Here is a 17835-nt window from a genome sequence, read left to right as displayed (position 1 = left end):
AAGTTAGTTTAGCCACACTTACTGTGGCTTTTGGAATTTGTGTTGGCCAACTTTGGATTTGTATGTGATGTATATATAAATTGCAATTTATATAGGCAGGTAATGAGGAGACTTTTCTATATTTGACTTGATTTGAATGGCACATTGTACTAAAGGTACCTTAAGTGCTACTTAGGTTATTATACTGCATATTTTGCACTTTTATTGGCATGCCTGTTTTTTAGCACACTTCATAGGATATGTTGCTTTTGTAGTGGTACCAGTTTGAGACTTGATGAAGTACAACCGGCCGCCCCGGAGGGGTCGCCTAATAGGGATATGTAGATTAAATATGGTATTTCTTCTGTAATGTACAGTTCGTTATGGAATAAATATACTCATAAGGATCCTGTGTTGCGTTGGCCTATGCATGGGTCATTTGATTTGCGAAAGATTCAGTATGTGGAACAATGTAGGTTTGAGTGAAAGACTAGGCAAGATATGTTTGACTGTGTGTGAATGTGGGCGAAAGAAGAGCGTGAACAAATGAAGCGTAAACAAGCCTAGATTGAAAAAGAACAGCGAAAGAACATCCATGCGAAAGCATTAGAAATTAAAAATAATTAAATAAAAGAACTAAAAGAGAGAGAAGAGAGGGAGCGCTATTTACAGGTAACTGGCCAATACGCTGTTCGGCGACCACTCTATCCTATTCTGAATAGATCGTTCTCCGCCTTCGTCTATTTTTTCTTCTGCTCCTTATGAGTCAGATGAGGATTTTCCTACAGATCGAGATAAAGCATGAGCTACTCGTTCTATGTTGATCACTGCGCGTTCTGCTGAGCTTAGATCTACTGCTCGCAAAGCTGCCCGTAGTACTGCTTCTGCTTCTGAACTTTTAGGTGACATGAAGGATTGGCAGGAAAGGGAGCAAGTATATTTTACAGAAGTGTTTGCTGCAGAAGTTGTTGAACGGTTTAGGAAACATTCTGACGATTTGGAGCCTGTTGATTTAGCAAATGATTGTAAGCAAATGCGTGATGGTCTTTTTGTCTTTTCTCAGGTGGCTGACTCAATCAGGAGTTTGGTTAAATTGCGTGTTGAGGCAGTCCGTTTGCAAGAGGAGAAAAAGGCAGCGAACGCAGCTGCACAAACATCTCAGACCGGCCTAGCACAAGCTTCTATCTTCGAAACAGATAAGACTGATAGTTCATGCGAAACCTATGCGGGAAGCCGCACCTTTGTTTGTTCCTCCTAAAGGAGCTGGTACGAGTGATGATAAGGCTTCCTCTGATGCAAAGGGTCATTTTATTTATAATTGGGTTTACACTCCTTGGAACAGAGCGGATGTTATGGCTCTTAAAACTGCATTACCTGATCCGCTGTAAAATCCAGCAGCTTTTTATGAGGAAGTTGAGGGAGCCATTAGCTCTTGTACTATGACTTTGCCCGATATAATTTGTTTTTCAGATTTTCAGATTGATATTACCCCCTGATATGTGGAGAATTGTACGTAAGGTTGATGATCATGCGACTTTTGATGCTAATACACGTGGGCAGGATGGGTTTAACACTTTTGATAGAAGGAACCAATATCAAATGTCCGACTATGTGCCGTCTGATTTTCAAGATTATGCTTATGCATAGGATTGCCTAGGGTGGGGTAAGGAATCAGTTGAAGTTCCCGTAGATCAGAGGGGTCCCTATGTTACAGCACATGTTTTGGGTTCTACTGATCATTTTCTGGTGGATATAGGAGCTACTCGTAGCGCCTTATCTAAATAATTGGTTCCAAGGGCTCCCCTGTCTGGCTCAACCATTACATCGATAGAGTTCGATGGAACACCTTCCCTTAGCCCATTGTCACAACCACTTGCATTCCATGTTGATAAGTCCACTGCTCCATGTCCATTTTTGCTCTCTCCGAACACACCAGACAATATTGTGGGTCTTGTTATGCTCAAGTATTTCAGGGCTACGATACGATGTTCTCCTGAAGGAGTACATGTTATTTACCCCACAATTGAGAGATCTTATCTTGTTAAAGAGGATACTGCATTAGCTTCACTCCCTAGTACTTTGTGGGCTACTTCAGACACAGATGTAGGACAGATGGTTATCCCACCAGTGCACATTAGTGTCAAGGAGCCCGATTCACAGAATGAACTTAAGACTCAATCCTAAACTAACTACTATTTTGGTATTCACATGATGAACTTACTACTTTTGGTATTCACAGAAGTTAAGAATTTGTCTTAAGTTTGTCTTAAGACAGAAAGTAGTAAGTTCATTCTGTGAATACCAAAATAGTAGTAAGTTTAGGATTGAGTCTTAAGTTCATTCTGTGAATCGGGCCCAAGGAGGGCACTTCATTGCCACGATTGCCCCAATATAAAATTTCACAGGAAGGCATAGAAGCACTTATACGCATTGTTCATAATTTGAATAAGGCGGGGGTTGAGGAGGTAGTCCGTTACAATGTTTGCAACAGTCCTATTCTTTCTATTTTGAAAAAAGATACTGACACAAGGATTTACAGATTCATTATTGATCTGCGAGAAGTTAACAAGATTGTAATACCGCAATATCCTGTGGTTTCGGACATAACGACACTACTTACTTTGGTTCCTCCGACAGCAACTATATTCTCCGTGATAGACTTGAAGAACGCTTTCTTTTCAATCCCTATTCATCCTGATAGCCGATATTTGTTCGGTTTCACTTTGAATAATCGATCGTATAGATTTTGTAGAGTTTCTCAAGGTTATACTGAGAGTCCTAGTATTTACAGTCAAGCATTGAAGAGACAGCTTGATTCTTTCGTTTTGCCTAAAGCAGTGGCTCTCATAAAACATGTCGATGACACCTTGTTGGCAGGCAATACGCCTGAACTGTGTGAAGAGGTGCACTTTGTCTTTGCTTTCTTCTCTTGCTACACACCATCATAAAGTGTCAAGGAAGAAATTGCTATATTGTAGACCGAAGGTAACCTACTTAGGTCACCTTCTGTGTAAGGAGGGCCGTGCACTGACACCATATCACATTCAAGCAATTTTAGACACACTAGTACTTTCTGGCAGAACGGTCTGGCAGAACGGTCTGGACTGTTCCCATGAGGCACAGGGTCAAGACTGATTTGCACGTGGCCTGGTCTGAACTGGGGTTGGCGAAGTGAGCTAAACAACGATGATGGACTCAACCCAGATCTGTGACTGGGGGTGAGTGTCTGAAAAGTTTCAGTGCTCCGTCCATCATTTCCTTGTGTTTGCTGGTAAAACTTATTTCAAAAAGCAACCACTTCTGCTCTAAAGTACGTGCAACTAAAAAAAAAAAAAGCAACAGAAATGAAATCACAATGTAAAGCTTTACACAAAGTAATGAAAGAAGGGCAAGATCAACCACCTGCAAAGAAAAGAAAAACAAAAATGTTTGAAGTAAATTTGTACAAACCGAGTTTAAATATAGCTGCATAGAAGTCTATTGCAGTCAGGAAAAAAAACAGAATAAGATCAGGTGACAAGGGGAAGATGAATTTCAAATACAAATTCTGCCTTATGGTAACCCAACGTGATTAGGAAAAAGTCAGAGTAAAAGTGCATAAGGAAAGTCCGAATTCATACCAAAATCACCCGCAGCAAAAAAGGGAAATAAATATTGAAACCTATGCACTATGCAACATTGGTAGTGCCGTGGAATGGAAAGAAATTGTGAACAGTTTGCAAAAAATCCACAAAAGAGGGTGAAAACATATCAACTGAGAGAAAAAAAATTAAACCTCGTCAATTCACGTTCTTAGAAAATGTTTTTAAAAACACCAAAAAAAGGAATACAGTGTAAACAGGAATACAGTGGATGCATAAGAACTCAAGATGTAACATGCATTGGCATAGCCAATAGGTCTCAGTTTTGACACCTTATAAGTGTTTAGCCATGCAACAGTTGATGTTGTTGCACCAAGGATATTGTGCTGCATAACTAAATACTTATAAGGTCCCAAAAGCGTGACCTATTAGCTATGCCAATGCTTGTTATTATAGTAATTTGGCAATTCAACTGGCCTCAATTAAACAAGCAGTAGAATATCTCCAGAAATCCACTGCCAGCGAAATGTAACTGTCTTATAAATGCAACTGTAAATTCCTTACTAACGTTGTAATACAATGCCATGTTTATTTATTTTTTCAAAGGCTGATTAAGAGATTTGTTTTAAAAATGAAATACTATGTTCTGGTAGTAAAGAATTGTGAGATTAAATAATCAGTTATGGATTAAAAAAGCAACTCCACAATGTTTAATAAAGTTTGATAGCCCTCTGCCTAAAACTACACTGCGTGTTGAAGGTCCTGAACCAGAGTGATGGGGGGTTGGTAGCTAGAGGGTCTTTAACAACCGCTATAGCCCGAGGCTGAAAGTCTAGTCCATCCACTGAAGGTAAAATGTTATATATTAAAAAGGGAGAAAAAGAAAGGCAAACCTTGGAATGTCTGAGCAGAAGGTCTATACCAGTCACCATTGGCCTGAGCAACTCCACTGTCTTCAGCTCTTAGCATTCCAATATTCTGATATTCATTTTCTAAAATGTCACCATCTATCAGAACATGAGCACCCTTGGCATCACCTGCTGTCAAAGACCCCCCTCGCTCTATCATAATCCTTTAAAGAAAATCTTGCTATCGAAGTGTTCTCAGTAAAAAATATAAATTAGCAGGATGGAAGAGAAAAAATATCAAAGCAAGATTTAAATGTAGAAATTGAAAAATCGGACACAAAATGCCTAGTTCTTGAGTCAAACTGTGTTAATGCTATAGTTTTATATAATGGACTAGAAGCATTCAAAACCCTCAACCTGTTTGTCTCAGGTAATACCAGAAAGGATCCAGGAGGTTGTACTGTGGCTGACCTGGGAAGCGAGACCTGTCATCCTTTACCACAGTAAAATAGTCAGTGCACCTCTAAAGTTGTGGATTGTGATCCTCCTTAAGAGATCTGGTAAGAGGTTTCAATGACCCCCTCACACCTGTGGACTTTAATCCGTAATTTAACCCAGTAAACACTAGCTCCTGCCTCAAACGCAGGATGGATTTACATAGCAGGCTTCCTGAGGACATGTTTCTATAGATACCTAAGCTTCGTTAATGGACAAGCTATTCGATGGCTCTCACCTTTTAAGCAGGAAAATGGACTAGGCCCCAGACAGATTACTTGGGTCTGTCTGCCTCCGCCACGCAATTTCATCACATATCTCGTCCCCTTTTGGCTACAGTAGTGTTTTTCAACACTGCCAGAGCCAGACCCTGCTGCAAACCCAGCAGGTCTCACAGTTCTTTCATGGCCATGGCACACAAAGGCAACGTCCAGGACATCATGCCACTGTGTGACCTGCTGCTACAGCTGGCACAGCCGTAAAACCTCTTCGTGTCCTTCGAGACACTGACTCACCTTATTGTAGGCAGTATCCAAAATTTTCTCCGGTGAATTAGATTGTGCCAGTGGCAGACCCCTCTCCCTATTCCACCCAGACTTAACAGTGGAGACGGATGTATCACTTCTGGGATGGGAAGGCCATATGGGAGACAGAGATTAGGGAACCATCGTCAGTGGCAGAGACCCAACTCCACATCAAGCTGTTGGAGTTGCGAGCATTTCACTTGGCGATTAAGGTCTTCCGGCCCACCATCACAGGAGGGCTGGTGCAGCTTCTCACAGACAAGACAGTCAATGACGGTGGTCTCAGCAGGAAGTGTCACACAAACTTGTTTGACAGCAAGCCGAGGATTTACTGGCTGCAGTTGTTTGGTCCGGCGAACAGGACCTGGAACTGCTTAGTTGAATTTGACTTCCTCCCGGGTACGCTGCCCCGAGATACAGAAGAATCCTTACTGGGTTGTATTGAATATAGTTGAGAAGTATATTGGAGAGGTCGCGATCTACCGTCCTGATGAGACCACGGTAATTAACTGGAACAGTCGAAACTTTGACTATACAGGGACTATTTCATAGAAATGATGTCTTCTAAGAATAGCCTTTGCTTAACTTGTATTGTAGGAAATATTTACAGCCCTAATTTTGTGTACAATATGTGGATCGGACGGTTTTATCATCATATCTCTTTCATCTTGAGCACTGCACAGTCATCACTCAACGATTTATATATACACTTGCTGCTGAGAATACAATTACAATTTTTGGAAATGAAAAGGCCTCATCTGAATTCTAACCATGATAAAAATTGTGAATTAATATCTGGCCAGGGCCTGCATATGTGATACAGACCTGTGAGATAATAAACTCATAGGCCTCTGTAGTTGTACACAGTGCACATGTTATGTTATGTTATGCGTTTTTATTTGGCGCACAGATGCTCCAGCTAAGGAGCGTCCTGGCGCCCGACAAGGCAGCTGCACAACACAACTAAACAATAAACAAACAGTGTAAAGAACTAAGGGAATAAAAAGGTTTTCACCGCACGGCGAAAGGAAAGCAGATCCCTCATAGCACGGATCGCCGGGGGCAGGGAGTTCCACAGAACCGCCGCGCGAACTTGAAACGAACGTCCTCCTGCCCTACTCCGCTTAAAACGCGGCACAACAGCCAGTTCTAGGTCCGCAGATCTTAAGGGGCGAGCTGGGGTGTAATGGGCTGGAAGGGCCATAAGAATCGTTGCTGGGGACCCCTTCAGAATCTTATAGGCGACACAGAGGACCTTAAACTGGATCCGCTGGGCCACCGGGAGCCAATGTAGTGACCGCAGGGTACTGGAGGTAGGACAGAATCTTGGGAGGCCTACCACCGATCTTGCTGCGGCGTTCTGGATCCGTTGTAAACGCCCGATCTCTGCCCGAGTCAGACCAACCAGTAAGGAACTGGCATAATCCAGCCTGGAGAAGACAGTGGCTTGGATCATGAGTTGCCTGGTGGGGGCATCGAAGAACTTAAGCACTGGACGGAGCCCGCGCAGGATGCCAAAGCAACAGGCCGCTGTGCGTTTGGTGTGACACACAAACGTAAGGAAAGTACAAAAGTATGGGAACTTCTTCCATGCGTCTACGCTTGTCACTTCTGGAGCAGGATGATGTCAACACTGAGATGCATGATGTCTCCTACTGCAAGCAGGAAGACTGCTTTAAAGTTTGAGGATCCAGTCTGACGTGTGGGGAATATTCACAAGGTAAGGAATCTGCAGGTAAAGGAGTATCCACCAGAAAGAGCGTTATCAAAGGCAAGTAACTGATTTGTTATGTTTTCCTGCTGTTGTATATTATCTCATTCTGGGTGGTGAACTTTGCTCGTGGAGTTTTCTGTACTCGGCGGAGCTCGCATAGTTCCTAAAAACTCTGCTCCATGGAGCGTAGCAAGGTTTTTTTCTACGCTCGCGCTCTTCAACGTCATTTGCCGGAGCAGGGAAAATCCACCTCCTGATGAGATTTTTCCTTGCTCGCGCTCGCCAACGTCTAGTTGGCGAGCAAAATCAATCTCCTTGCGCGATTTCTCTAAGCAGGTCGTCGGATTTCTCAATGTGAGTGGTTGCGGCAGGTCACAACCACCTCGCGTTGAGAAACCTTCCTTCGCATTGACAAAGCTGCAGCTCGACAAGAAGCAGCTGCACCCTCTTGTACGGCACAAGGTGCTATTTACGATTATTTTTACAGGGCGGGACAAACACCAGGAGATCAAAATCACCACGAACAGTATGACCCTTACGCACTCCGCTGCTTGCGGAACTCCGCGTAGACCGCCAGAGTTTTCTTGTCACTTCGCGGAGTTCTTCACTGAGGAACTCCGCCTAGGCTTAATCTTGTCATGAAAATATAGATATTAGTCATATGTTAAGAAACAAGGGTGAGTAGAAACCTTTTGGGTGGAGTAAAATTTAAGACATTATTATTGTGATTTTTTTGACAATTAGTTGATTTTTGCAAGTACTAACACTTCTCTGTGTAAAGTAAAGACCTTGAGAGTTTTTAACTTTCAGATACTCAAATTGTGGATACTGTTGCAATTAAAAAAAATTCCAGGCCAGAAATTTCTTTGGAGGTAGCATGCGGGCAGCCTTAGTTATCCTGCAAGAGTATCTTGATGAATCCTATTGCAACTACAATATGTGCTCTCTCATGTAAAGTCAGGTTGTTAGAAGCTTTTCTGCAACTCAAGATATGCCTTACTTTTCACCTGGTGTGGATGCATTTCTCATGTGTAGTGAGATCTCCTTTCCGAGTATTACGTTCTGGCTTTCCCCTCCTGTTTAAGGCTTTAGACCAGTGTGAATTCTCTCATGTGAAGTGACATTGTATTCGTGATTAAACCTTATCTGACATTCAGAACACACATAAGGCTTTTTTCTCCTGTGTGAGTTCGCTCATGTCAAGTGAGAAGTAATTTGTAACCAAAACTTTGCTTGCATTTCGAGCACTCATAAGGTTTTTCCCCAGAATGGGATCTCTCATGAAGCATAACACTGTCTTTCAGATACAAGCTTTTATGGCATAAGGACTTTCTCCAGGGTGGAGTTTCTCATGGTGAGATATCGTTTTTCACTGCAGATTTTCTGGCATTCAGAGAACTCATAAGGTTTTTTAACAGTATGGAGTCCCTTATGGTTAGTGAGGCTGTGCCTATCAAACAGGAATTTCTGGCTTTCACAACATTGATGATGTTTTTCCCCTGGGTGCGTCTGCTCATGTAGAGTGAGATTGAGTTTAAAATTGAAGCTTTTCTGGCATTCGGGGCACTGAATTATTTTGACAGTGTGTTTTCTTATGGCGCTTGTAACCATCTCTACCTCTGAATCTTTTCTGACATTTAGAGCACTGATATTTTTTTTCACCAGTGTGGATTCTCACATGTTCAGTGAGATGAGATTTTTGGCTGAAACATTTTTGGCATTCGGAGCACGGATATGGTTTTTCCCCAGTGTGGATTCTTATATGGTAAGTGAGACTGTTTTTTGCATTGAAACATTTGTGGCATTCAGAGCACTGATAAGGTTTTTCCCCAGTGTGGGTTCGTATATGATGAATGAGATTGATTTTTTGACTGAAACATTTGTGGCATTCAGAGCACTGATAAGGTTTTTCCCCAGTGTGGGTTCTTATATGCTGAGTGAGACTGCTTTTTTCACTGAAACATTTGTCGCATTCAGTGCACTGATAACGTTTTACCCAAGTGTGGGTCCTTGTATGTTTAGTGAGTCTTTTTTTGTCACTGAAACATTTCTGGCATTCAGAGCACTGATAAGGTTTTTCCCCAGTGTGGAATCTCACATGTGCAGTAAGAAGTGATTTAAGTTTGAAATATTTTGGGCATTCAGAGCACTGATAAGGTTTTACCCCAGTGTGGGTTATTGTATGTTGAGAAAGACTTCTTTTGTCTTGGAAATATTTCTGGCATTCAGAGCACTGACAAGGGTTTTCCCCAGTGTGGGTTTTTATATGCTGCGTGAGATGGCTTTTTTCACTGAAACATTTCTGGCATTCAGAGCACTGATAAGGTTTTTCCCCAGTGTGGGTTTTTATATGCTGCGTGAGATGCCTTTTTTCACTGAAACATTTCTGGCATTCAGAGCACTGATAAGGTTGTTCCCCAGTGTGGAATCTCACATGTGCTTTTAGAAGTGATTTAAGTTTGAAATCTCTTGGGCATTCAGAGCACTGATATGGTTTTTCCCCAGTGTGGGTTCTTATATGCCGAGTGAGCCAGCTTCTTTCACTGAAACATTTGTGACATTCTGTGCACTGATAACGTTTTTCCCCAGTGTGGATTCTTATGTGCCGTGTGAGACTACTTTTTATACTGAAACATTTCTGGCATTCAGAGCACTGATAAGGGTGTTCCACAGAATGGGTTATTGCATGTCGAGAAAGACTTTGTTTGTTACAAAACCTTTCCTGGCATTCAGAGCACTGATAAGGGTTTTCCCCAGTGTGGAATCTCAAATGTGCAGTTAGAAGTGATTTACGATTGAACTGCTTTTGGCATTCAGAGCACTGATAAGGGTTTTCCCCAGAGTGGATTCTTGTATGTTCAGTAAGTTTGCTTTTTTCAATGAAACATTTCTGGCATTCAGAGCACTGAAAAGGTTTATCCCCAGTGTGCGTTCTTCTATGCCGAGTGAGACTGTTTTTGTCAATGAAACATTTCTGGCACTCCGTGCACTGATAAGGTTTATCCCCAGTGTGGGTTCTTCTATGCCGAGTGAGATTGTTTTTGTCACTGAAGCATTTCTGGCATTCAGAGCACTGGTAAGGTTTTTCACCAGAGTGGGTTATTACATGTCGAGAAAGACTTTGTTTGTTACAAAACCTTTCCTGGCATTCAGAGCACTGATAAGGGTTTTCCCCAGAGTGGATTCTCATATGTTCAGTGAAATAAGATTTACGGTTGAAACTTTTTTGGCATTCAGCGCACTGGTAAAGTTTTTCCACAGAATGGGTTAATGCATGTCGATATAGACTCGGTTTGATACTAAACCTTTTCTGGCATTCAGAGCACTGATAAGGTTTTTCCCCAGTGTGGATTCTCATATGCTCAGTGAGATAAGATTTACGCCTGAAACTTTTTTGGCATACTTTGCACGGAGAGTGGTTTCCCCCAGTGTGGATTCTCATATGCTCAGTGAGATAAGATTTACTCCTGAAACTTTTTTGGCATACATTGCACTGAGAGTGGTTTTCCCCAGTGTGCATTCTGTCAAATTCTGTGAGATAAGATTTATGGCTGTATCTTTTTTGGCACATGTAACTTTTTTCCCCAACTTCGGTTATTTTGCCTCGAGTGAGGCGAGTTTGAACACTGAATTTGTTTTCACACTCCGTGTTTTTATAAGGTGTATTCCTAGAGTTAATATCTCTACGTTTAGTTTTCTCTTGCTTATATGCCACGGTAAGAGTGAACCTGATTTTAGAGTCGGGCTTGTTTAGATAATTTTCAGCATTTATCCATAAAAGAAATTGTGTGTAATTTTCTCAACACTTGAATTGAGCAGAATATGTCTGGAAGCAGCCCTGTAACACCTGTTGAAATTTTTCTAGCAGATGATAGTGTTTAGGTAATAGCCTCTCTGGCAGCAACTTATTTTGTGACTGAAGTTTTTCTCAAATCTATTTGTATAGGTTCTTAGCAAGGCAGAAATAAGGTGTTAGTCTGATATTTAATGATTAAACTGATAAGTACCTTTTTGCACTGACGTAATGGCAGTAACTGAGGGCGTTAGAACGGCACAGTATTATTGTGGATCATTAGTCGCAGAACATCAGTTCCTTTTCCCCTGTCTATGTTTGGTGTAAGGTTAAAGTTTGTAGTTCTAAAGACGAGGATTTATTTACATTAGCTATAGCGCAACGGTGCTCCTTTAATGCATTTTTATATTTAACAATATTACATATCACTCCTGCACAATAGATAATGTTGAGGCGATTTACATAGAATTACAGAACAGTACACAATAAAAAGGAAACAATCTGAGATGGTCATGAACACAACAAAGTGGTGAATTTTTAAGGTTTTTGCAAGGGAGCAGAGTGGGTCGAGGTGATATATCCCGAGGCAGATAGTCTCAAACTTGCGTAACTGTTTAAAAACGGTTGTTGAACAAAGGTGATTTTCCAATCTTTTGCCTGTTAACGTGTCAGCTTCGGAGTCTTCTTTCAGTGTCTTTTCTTTGATGGTATCCAGAAGAATCCTTTTATTGTAACTTTCTTTTATGCAGTGTGTGCTTCCTCTCTAGAATTACATGATGCTTTAGATGAACGTTATTCTGTCAAGCTGAGGCAATTTGTCTTTCTGATAATATTTCAGATGAGGATGCTGAAGTGGTGTTTCTACATATTTCTGATATTGTGTGCATAGATATGGGTTTGCTCTGGGTTAATGAAATGCAAAATTAGAGACTTCGCTTACAGGTATAGTACTTTCCTCGCCACACTTAGATTTTTGGAAATTGTTTAAACGTAGAATGCTTGATGTCCTTCAATTTTTCAAAATAATCCTTCTTATGGCACTGACATTCAGTTGCTTAGTGCTAAATCTTGCGTTCTTCGTCCGTAATTTCAATCACCTATAGTATTAAAATTAAATAGTTAATACATGTACATTTCCAAAAATATAATTTACAAGCCAAATCAAGGCACAATTTCGAAAATGTTGAGCTGTTTTTCAGACAATGCAGAGTGTAGAATGGTAGCTTGAGAGTACTTGGATGTAGGAGTGAGGATTTGTAGAATTTTCAGCATTTTATTAAGCTCACAAAGGATACATGTACCCTATGGAGTTGTAACATAGAATCCCAAAGGCAGATATTAAAGTCATATGAACTGGCACCAAACTGATATTAAAAAATATACACTATTAATTAATTTGTAATGCAGATTTCTGGGACGCTAAGGACTCCGCCATGGACAACAGGCATTCTCCCCTGCCCTGAGTTACCACCTACTTGTATCTGCTATCCTGACTTTTGAGCTCTGGCCTCTGCCGCACGCAAATCTATTGTGTGCTGCGAGGACTATGCCAGACCTATCCCTCTACTATGGCCCAGAGTATGAACTTAAGGGCAATGAAATTATGGCGTACTTTCATGTGTTCATTTTATTCCACCTGATTATCAGTTGTTAGGTTTTTCTGCACCTGTATTTACTAGGTGCAGAAAATCAGGATGCAATTTTTTTCCAGTCAGAAAAATTAAACTGAAAAGACGTATAAGACTCTGGGTGCAGCAGAAGGAGCCAAGACTTATGCTGTTTTCTTTACTAACTGGGGGAAAAACACAATTCTTCCCTCTGTTGGTGTTCACAGTCGTTGTCGGCCTGTGATTCGGCATTGAGTGCAGAGCGTACTGATTAGAGCTGAGAGGCCGAGCCGCGGAGGAGTTAACGAGCAAGAGAAGCGGAGCCTGGGACGACTGCCCGGGTTTGTTTTGTGACCGGTTCCCGCTCCCGAAGGTTTCTCCCGCTTCTCCCGTGTCCTATTATACGGGTGCTTTAAGTTCGACGGATCTGCTTTGGGGGCAGGAACGGCCGCTGCCGGCCCTGCAGTGCTAAGGCACTTCAGGGCCGGCAGGTGCGGCAGCCACTGCAGGGGTCAAATTAGCCTTGGCCTGCGGTGCTGCTGGTGCGGCGGCTGCTGCAGGGCACAGAGGAGCACAGAGGGCCCAGAGGAGCCTTGGCCTGCCGCCTGATTTTACGTATTTACTAAGCATTGAGCAGAGCAGAACTGAGCCGAGGAGTGGAGTGAAGTGCCTACATCTGCTGTCTGTAGTGGGACTGGCTCTGGATCCCGCACTTGCTCCTCAATGATTGCCAGCATTCTCCCTTGTACTCTTGACAGCGATGAATAGCAACGAACAAGCAATGAACAGTGAGTGGTGAGTGACAAGTGGCAAGAGGTGTGTGGCGTATGGCAAATAGTTAAAGTTGATCAGTCCGTAAGTCGCTGAGCCATTGGAGTCTGTAATAAGTCTCTAATACAAAATCCGAGAAATTATTCAACGGGGAAAGTGACAATAGACTTTGACCCTGTTGAAGCACCCCTCAACCCCTGAATTACTCTGCATGCTACACTACACTCCTACCAGGAGGCCGGATATTAATCAATCGATTAATTAATTAATTAATTAAGTAACCAGCAGCACCGGCGGATTCTGTACTGAGGTGTGCCTTGGGGGTGTTTTCCCTTGGAGGTATTTTTGTCCTACCAAAGCACCCTTTGGTCTTGTCACTGGCCCGTTTGATTCTCTGAAAGAAGCATGGCTTCTTCGCCTTAGAGGGTGTATTATGAGGTCAGGAAAGGAGCGGCCACCTTTCCCTCCTATCAAAAGGAAAAGAAAAATACAACAAACACTAATATTAGATACGTTTAAAATGAAACAGGCAGGTGACATACAGTCCTTTAAATCATCTAAGGTCCATACATTTGGGAAACTAGGAAAGTCGCCGTCAAAGTTTGATTTTATGAAAGATCCAACTGGTGCTATGCTAACATTGCTAACTGACCCATGTGATCTTCAAACTCCAATTAAACCACTGAGTAGAACAAATATTACATCCCCTAAGCAAGGAGTAAGTGTACCAGGCCACCCTGAGTCTGGATCTGAAGTCAAATGAATGTCAAATTCAACTAAGGACCAAGTCAACCACTAGGGCCAAATAATGGACCTAAAGATGTTAACTATTCCACTTGCTGGTCGTTCACAACAAGAGGACGCAAAATGCACAAATCTAACAATGTGAGATACTCAGCAATTACTACCAACTAAGCAGCCAACGCCAATAGAAGAGCTAACGGTATAGGGGAACCGTCTAATTTGGGCCAAAGAAATCAACCAGAGCACGAAGCTCCAAATGAACTAAATGGTGGGGTGAAAATCATATGGGAAGCCAATACCCCACTGAAATCGGATCTTACTCTGTCTAAAATTAATTCCGTTCAAAAAACTGGACCAGCCGAAATGTAATCAAAATAACGGATCTCAAATTAATAAGGACGAATACACAGCAATCCAGAAACTCTGCCTCGTTGGAGTACTCCATATCAAAAAGACGTTTTGAATAGTAGTCCACAATTCATTAATTCTTGGAACGAGGGACATGATTTTGAAGGACCACAAAAAGAGGAGTATAAGGACCTATCATTCATAAATGGGCAACAACATAGCCCAGGTACTCAGGTACCTGGAAGTGGGAACGCTGGAGCAATTTGGGATTTATTCTTCAAAACCTCGCAATTAACTCTGGAAGCTTTAACATATCAGTCCAACAAAATCGAGGTCCAAATAGATCTCTTGAGCGCTATAGCATCCTCTGTAACTGGAATTGAGCAGAAGATAACAACGAAAAATAATCTAATAGTAAGGGCACAATCTCAGTCAATATCTACGTATGCAGAGTGTAGTTGTGCCCCACTAATTAACAAATTTGCTACAATTCCGGATATTTTAAAAACGATAATTGACAATGAAAAAGGGAATTTTTCTAATGTGGGAATTCAACCCATCAAGACCGACTGCCCCTCCAAAGATACAATAAAGTGTAAAGACAATACTGTTGTTGTTAAAGAAAAAATAGATAATAAAACAAAAGATCAAGAAGTGATAAACCTATGCTCGACACAATCAACATTGACAGACGCAGCTCCAGAAGTTCATCTATCAAAAAGACAGAGGAAAAAACAACAGAAATCAAGAAATAAAACTTCTAAAAGTATAAAAAATACAAATGCATCAGATATAGTGAGATTGAACACTGGAAACAACCATGACCAAATATCATATAGTGAAGGTGAGGGTAAACAAATGTTACCAACAAAACCCTTTTACCCTCTATTTAATAAGGATCCATCGGAGGTACAAGCAGTTATGAAAAAGTAAATGCTTAAACAAGCAAGCTGATAGTATGGAAATGATAGAGAATGGGAAAATTCAGTCCTTAGAAATGCTGCAAGTGGAGGAAAGTAATAAACAGGTGGAAAATAAGCCATCACAATTGGAAACAAATAGAGCAAAGAGTGAGAGTATAAGAGAGGATGAAACGAATAGAGATTTGTTAAAAACCTGGAAGGATATTAAATTACCACAAGATCTGGGAACCGAAATGAAGCAGTTACATAAACATCGACAATCATAGTCTCAAACTGTTAGAATTCATAATGGAAGGTTAATTGAACATGCTCAAGGTGAAAATAGCCTGCAACAAATTAAATTAAAGAACCCAGATCAAAAAGAAGGAGTGGTGCAGGTAATTCTTACGCCGGAGTATAAATCTAGGGGTAATAATGATATTGTGACTCTTGGGAACATATTAAAATTGTGTAATGCAGTACCCTCATTAAAGAAAATTAAATGTACCGACATAGAATCAATTCAATTCCTCATAATCAAGAATAATAATCGAGAATCAACATTAGTAATTTGGACATCTTCTACTGCCGCCAGCCTTATTATGCAAGAACATATTCTCTTTCAGGACTGGGGAAAAAAATAACTCTCCTGAAACCTTTCTATCCCAGCCCTTTTGTTTCAACAAAATTACAAAATCATAACCAAATGAGAACCGAGAATAATAAGAAATTTTCAATATTTAAAACAAACATAGGTATGACTAACGGGCATCTTTTAAAATAATGAGAGGAAAAAAATAGGAGAATTATTATTTGACACTGTCAAATTAGGTTGGCTAACAGCAGCCCTCCATAATGTCTGGCAGGAATGACATCTACAATCTGAAGTTCCTTTAAGGGGGCCAAGAATTATGAATGAAAGGGTCAGATTATGTTTGTGGAATATAAATGGCGTTTAAGCAAAGATTCAGAATAACCAATTAGCTACTTTGTGCTGTTTTCAAATAATTTGTTTACAAGACACTTGGGCTTTAGTTCCTTTTAGATTGAAAGGGTATATGGCTATTACTTTAGAAACAAAATGGAGGCAGCACCAAATATGGAGTAGACCAGGACCACGTAGTATCAAAAATATATTTTCTTTTTATTTTTTCATTTATAAGACAGCCAACGCGTTTCACTCCCCAACCATGGGAGCTTCGTCAGGGCAAGGATGTTATTAGATCTTGAGGCAACGGAATGACGTCAATAAATATGTTTGACCGAAACAGTACAGAAGCCGATATCAAAGTTCTGATATCCGGATAATATTATAAACACGTCAAGGGCTTATAAGTAAAAGGCACGATTATCCAAGAAGGTAATATTCCAAAAAATAATGTAAGATTTTCTGGCGTCCAAAGACAGGCACGTGCGCAGACCTTAATAAGCTGCTACCACAAATACTCCACGCGTCCTGTTACTGTAATGTCCCCATGACGGATTCGAGCGAGCGGTGCTGGTTGTCAGATCCGCTGTGGAACTTTTTTCTTTGGATTTTTATATGGTTATTACTCATTAGCTAAGAGAACAAGTAACTATGGCAGACCTTGTGGGGGTTTGGCTATTTCTATATCAACTGAGCTAAAAATGGAAAGTGAAATGGACGTCCCAAGTCAAAAGGATGATCTAATTGCCAAAATACGATACAAGGAACAAAATATAATTAAATCTCTTGTAGTAATCAACGTATATAATTACGAAGAACAATTGCGACCAATTTGATAATTATGATATTGCAGCAACTGGACAATGACACCCAAACTGAGATTATTATTACCGGGGATTATAACATGAATATGCTATGTTCTTACGATAGAGATGTTGAAATACAATGGCAAAACTACTTAGGGTCAATTCCAAGTTTTTCATCAACAATGGGTATGAGGGAACAAAAGAATGAAAAAATCGGCAAGACTCTTGTAAAAGAATTAGAAACCATAGGTCTAAGGGTGCTAAATGAGCAATTTCCCCAAGATTCGCCATCAGCATGGACTTTTCAAGCAGGGTATCATAGGTCTAGAATAGATTATACCATAGCATTGTTGAATCTATTTCATAGCATTTTGTCTTATCAAATAGAGGGAATATATATAAGCGACCACGATCAACAAATAATGGAGTTAAACCTAAATGGCCTAAGATTTAAAAAATATACAACACTTCCGGGAGAAATAATGAAAGTAAATTATAAGAAACTATATTGGTCAGATAACACCAAAGATTCTATTACAAACACTGCGCAGGCAATTGTTGATTTTCACTTCGAAGGATAATATTCGAATGCTGTCGAAAAATGGTCTCTCTTCACAAAGCAATTAATTGCCAGTCAATCTCAATAATATGCTAATAAAGGTCAGTGGAGGAAAAAACACAGCATGTTCATTGGTGAAAATTTCGTTTGAAAGCCATCAATTAAAAAAAGGACGTAACAGAATCCTGAGATTGGTAAAAAAAGTTCGAAGTTAATTTAATTTACAGAGTAAAACC

At 40.7% G+C, this 17835-nt stretch overlaps 2 protein-coding genes across 3 annotated transcripts in view; both read right to left on the bottom strand.

The window, feature by feature from the left end:
• The window catches only part of LOC147737466 (uncharacterized), a 43662-nt gene extending 33079 nt beyond the window's left edge, over positions 1 to 10583 (bottom strand). The window contains exon 1 of the mRNA XM_086924126.1: positions 8759 to 10583. Within this exon, the coding sequence (XP_086780252.1) occupies positions 8759 to 10583 (1825 nt within the window). The remainder of the gene's footprint in view (positions 1 to 8758) is intronic.
• Positions 1 to 17835, bottom strand: part of LOC147737464 (uncharacterized) — a 489484-nt gene that overhangs the window by 126333 nt on the left and 345316 nt on the right. The gene's annotated exons all lie outside the window — the stretch shown is intronic.

Source organism: Lissotriton vulgaris, chromosome 1_1, assembly GCF_964263255.1.
Source record: "Lissotriton vulgaris chromosome 1_1, aLisVul1.2, whole genome shotgun sequence".
NCBI classification, from domain to species: Eukaryota; Metazoa; Chordata; class Amphibia; order Caudata; family Salamandridae; genus Lissotriton; species Lissotriton vulgaris.
Note: the sequence above shows the minus strand (reverse complement) of the source record. Positions and strands in the feature narration are given on the sequence as shown.